The 4,775-nt window shown below is 50.9% G+C and overlaps 1 protein-coding gene across 1 annotated transcript; it reads left to right on the top strand.

The window, feature by feature from the left end:
- The first annotated feature begins 523 nt into the window (after nt 1-523).
- Nucleotides 524-1,869, top strand: LOC123162057 (uncharacterized). Its single transcript, XM_044579861.1, has one exon. It carries the CDS (start codon nt 734-736, stop codon nt 1,700-1,702), a length of 969 nt encoding a protein of 322 aa, XP_044435796.1. The 5' UTR covers nt 524-733; the 3' UTR covers nt 1,703-1,869.
- The last annotated feature ends 2,906 nt before the right edge of the window (nt 1,870-4,775 follow it).

Genomic DNA, 4,775 nt, shown 5'->3' with positions numbered 1-4,775 from the left:
GCGCTTCACAATTTACACCGCGTGTTCTTTTGAGCGCGTGTTTTTGGGTATCTGCTAAATTAATATTGAATCCGGCGCACTAAAAATGCTACAGGGCATGCTAAAACTATTTTAGGGCGTGAAATTTTTATGCACCGGTTGAAGATGTTCTAAAGTCTAAACCCTAATCCCGAAGTCGATCCGACGGCATGGCGCGGTGGCTGCAGTGCTGGACCAGGGACCTCAGCAGCGGCGAGTCCACGAGGTTTCCCTTGAGCGCCAGCCAACAGGCGGTTGTCGCCATGTCAGCGACCCAACCACAGATGCTACCCCAGTTGACAGAAACTTTGCCAAGTCAGCAAGAGAGTGCAGCGTGGCAGCAGAAGGGCATCTCTCCACCAATCAGGGACAAGGGCGCGTCATCACCAGGCCACCTCGGATCAAGCAGCAGAACCGCAGATTCGTGGGCCCGGAGTGGTGAGTGGTGGAACGATACATAGGCTGCGAGGTGCGGCTGGCTCGGCATCCAGAGGATCAGGCAACGGCACGGCACGGCACGGCATTCAGTTTGCTTTCTTCTTTCCTTCCTCGCAAGGCAGAGTGCCTCCTGTAATCAAAACAGTGTGTGAGAAATACTAGATCGAGATCTGCCACCTAACACACCATCGCCGAGCTCATCGACTGGGCGACAGTTGACGGAGCCGACGAGAGCGTGCGCGTGGCCGTAGCCGTACACGCCAACACCGGCGAGGAGATGGAGACGTTCGTGCTGTCGCCGGAGAGCCCCCTCTTGGGGCTGAGGTCCCCGGTGATGAACTCAGCTGCCCACGCGGTCGTTCGGTTATACGGTTTCCTTCTCATAGTGCCGCCTGAACCGGGGACAGCGGACAACGAGCTCGACATGAGCTGCCCCGGCGACGACGTGCTGGTAGAGATGGAGTATGTCCCCGAGGGCTGGTTTCTTGGAGGACCGGCGCCGTTGTTCGCCGCCGCGGGGTGCACGGCCGGCTGCATGCGGGTCGCCGCCGTGGAGGACCAAGAAGAAGAAGCAGACAGCAAGGAGATCCTGGTGCTCTACCGCTACGCCCCTTTCTCGGTATCATCGGACGGCGTGGTGGCGCGAGGGAGCAGCAGGGCGCACCTGCTCCGGTTCATCGCCACCGGCGACCACACGGCGAGGTCGCTGGCGTGGGCCGGATCGTCTCTGGTCCGGCTGATATACCCCGGTGACTTCAGCGAGCAGCTCCAGGAGCTATGGTCGAGCCTAGCGTCGCAGGTGAGCGTTCTGCCGCGCGCCGCGCGCGTCGAGGTGTTCGTCGACGTCGGTATCCTCCTCCGGAGGTCGGACTACACTCCCGAGCGCGTGGAGCAGATGCGCCCCTCGCCGGAGCGCATGGCGGAGCAGACGTGGCCCGTGCGCTTCACCGGCATGGAGCTGCACCTGCCGGAGCCGATGCGGCGCGACCATGATAAAGACGAAACCGCCGTCGACGACGACGATGACACGGACGCCGGTGAACGGCCAGCGAAGCAAAGGAGGGTAGTCGCCGCCGGGGAGGATTGCCCCGTTTGCTTGCAGCTGCTCGAGGGGAACGACCTCGCCGCGTGGTCCGGGTGCGACAAGCCCCATGTCTTCCATGGCTCGTGCTTGGAGCGCGTCCTTGTGGAGAGCAAGACGTGCCCTATGTGCAGGCACAAGCTATACATCGAACACAAACGATGAGCATTAAGCAAGTAGGCTCGACCACGTTTGACAAGTTGTAGTACGTACTAGCTGTTCTTCAGAAACTATTCTGTTTTGCTGAAGGATGGCATGCATTCTTGGGTTTCATGGTCAGTTCATCAATGAATGAATCATGTCAATTCTATTTGATTTGAATAAATATCTGTAAAAGCACCGTTTGGATATACTGAAAGTGAAAATTGTTTGTTAACTATTATGTACTTATTATTATGTACAAAACTATTTTTGGAAAATTCATATGCATGAACTGAACTTTCATATACAAGTAGTGTTTCTAGATGAAAACTCTACACAAACAATACTCGAATCGAAAAAAAATAGTTATATGAACTTAAAGTTACATGATGGATTGTATGAACAAAGGAATTAATATTAAGCTATGCACAATCACGTGTAGTCTATATAGTTTATCGGTCTTGCTAAAGCACATCTAGAAGTGCCACAAGTCGTAGTTTATGCTCGACGCATGCAATAGGAGAGAGGTCTCTCCTAGAGGTCATAGTGCGGGAAGGTGGGCTCAGGGAGGCCTGTGTTTAGTGAGTGATTATCACATCCTCCACGAAAGTTGCCCATGGCATGTAGGGGTCACCGAAGAACTTCGACATGAGGCCCTTGTCCAGTTTGACAGACTTGAGCCTATGGTGTCCGATGTAGCGGCGGAAGACGGTGATCAGCTTCACAAAGTTGCCAACATTGGACGCCGCTTCTGTCATTCACGCCGCTTTTGTCGCCGCCCCTACTTCCTAGCCGTGTTAGTTGCCTTGACGCCTGAGACCCGCTTGTCCGGCCTGCTATGCAGCGTCATTAGTGTTTGTCGCGTTGGGGCCCTAGCCGGAGCTCCGTCGTCGGCCGCCGGCGCGCCGACCCTGTCCGCCCACGAGGTGTTTGTCAAATTGCCTCTATGTTTTTTTCTTCTGTTTTTCATCTAAGAAAGGTCTCAAATGGATCATTAAACCCTCCTATGTTTATATGAAGTTGGGAGATGAGTTATGATGATTCGAAGTCGGAGGAAGAGGAGGAAGAAGAAGAAGATGAAGATGAAGATGAAGATGATGATGAAAGTTGGTGGCTTTCGTGGTCACTATGGAGGAGGATTTTAGGAGACCGAGGTGTGGTTCTTAGTTTGGTCAAATGTTGTTTCTCCGAGATAGAGTCATGGGTCATGATGGTCTAGTGAGGGATTACTTTGAGGTGAATGCAGCAGACCCCCTTACTATTTTTTACGATGATTCCGGATGCACTACTCTCTCTTCAACACCATTGCAAAAGTTGTAGAGAAATATGATACTTCATTTCAAACAAGAAGGAATGCATCGGGAGCAGCAAGTGCAAGTCCATAGTTATGCTCCCTCCGTTCCTAAATATAAGTCTTTCTAGGTATTCCAATAGAGACTACATACGGAACAAAATGAAAGAATCTGGACTCTAAAATATATCTATATACATCCGTGTGTAATCAGTATCGAAATCTCTAGAAAGACTTATATTTAGGAACGGAGGGAGTAGATTATTGTAATCGTGTGATTCCTTGATTATGGATGCACGGGCGATGCCAGCAATGACTATGTTGGCATTGGGGAATATCTCATCCTCAAGTGAGTGAGACGATTATGCGCAATTATAATCGGATAGATGGACCGGAGTACTTGAGGGCTCCCACTAAAGAAGATTCGGAGATGCTAATGGCAGAAACTGAAGAGAGAGGTTGCCCAGGCATGCTTGGAACCATTGTATACAATGGACATCTGAGAATTGTCATGTGCCATGACAAGGTCAGGGCAAAGGGAATTGCCATGATCCAACCATCATTCTTTAGGAAGTTGCTGTTAGAAATATGCCCTAGAGGCAATAATAAATTAGTTATTATTATATTTCCTTGTTCATGATAATCGTTTATTATCCATGCTATAATTGTATTGATAGGGAACTCAGATACATGTGTGGGTACATAGACAACACCATGTCCCTAGTAAGCATCTAGTTGACTAGCTCGTTGATCAATAGATGGTTACGGTTTCCTGACCATGGACATTGGATGTCATTGATAACGGGATCACATCATTAGCAGAATGATGTGATGGACAAGACCCAACCCTAAGCCTAGCACAAAGATCGTGTAGTTCGTATGCTAAACCTTTTCTAATGTCAAGTATCATTTTCTTAGACCATGAGATTGTGCAACTCCCGGATACCATAGGAATGCTTTGGGTGTACCAAACGTCACAACGTAACTGGGTGGCTATAAAGGTGCACTACAGGTATCTCCGAAAGTGTCTGTTGGGTTGGCACGAATCGAGACTGGGATTTGTCACTCCGTGTGACGGAGAGGTATCTCTGGGCCCACTCGGTAGGACATCATCATAATGTGCACAATGTGACCAAGGGGTTGATCACAGGATGATGTGTTACGGAACGAGTAAAGAGACTTGCCGGTAACGAGATTGAACAAGGTATCCGGATACCGACGATCGAATCTCGGGCAAGTACAATACCGCTAGACAAAGGGAATTGTATACGGGATAGATTGAGTCCTTGACATCGTGGTTCATCCGATGAGATCATCGTGGAACATGTGGGAGCCAACATGGGTATCCAGATCCTGCTGTTGGTTATTGACCGGAGAACGTCTCGGTCATGTCTGCATGATTCCCGAACCGTAGGGTCTACACACTTAAGGTTCGATGACGCTAGGGTTATAAAGGAAGTTTGTATGTGGTTACCGAATGTTGTTTGGAGACCCGGATGAGATCCCGGATGTCACGAGGAGTTCCAGAATGGTCCGGAGGTAAAGATTTATATATGGGAAGTCCTGGTTTGGTCACCGGAAAAGTTTCGGGTTTTTTCGGTAACATACCGGGACCACCGGGAGGGTCCCGGGGGTCCACCAAGTGATGCCACCAACCCCGGAGGGCTGCATGGGCCAAGTGTGGGAGGGGACCAGCCCCAGGTGGGCTGGTGCGCCCCTCACAAGGGGCCCAAGGCGCAGGGAAGAGTGGGAGGGGGCAAACTCTAGGGCAGATGGGCCCTAAGGCCCACCCCAGGTGCGCCTCGC

The sequence above is a fragment of the Triticum aestivum genome, chromosome 7B (genome assembly GCF_018294505.1).
Source record: "Triticum aestivum cultivar Chinese Spring chromosome 7B, IWGSC CS RefSeq v2.1, whole genome shotgun sequence".
NCBI lineage: Eukaryota > Viridiplantae > Streptophyta > Magnoliopsida > Poales > Poaceae > Triticum > Triticum aestivum.
This window is presented reverse-complemented; position numbering and strand designations above follow the sequence as displayed.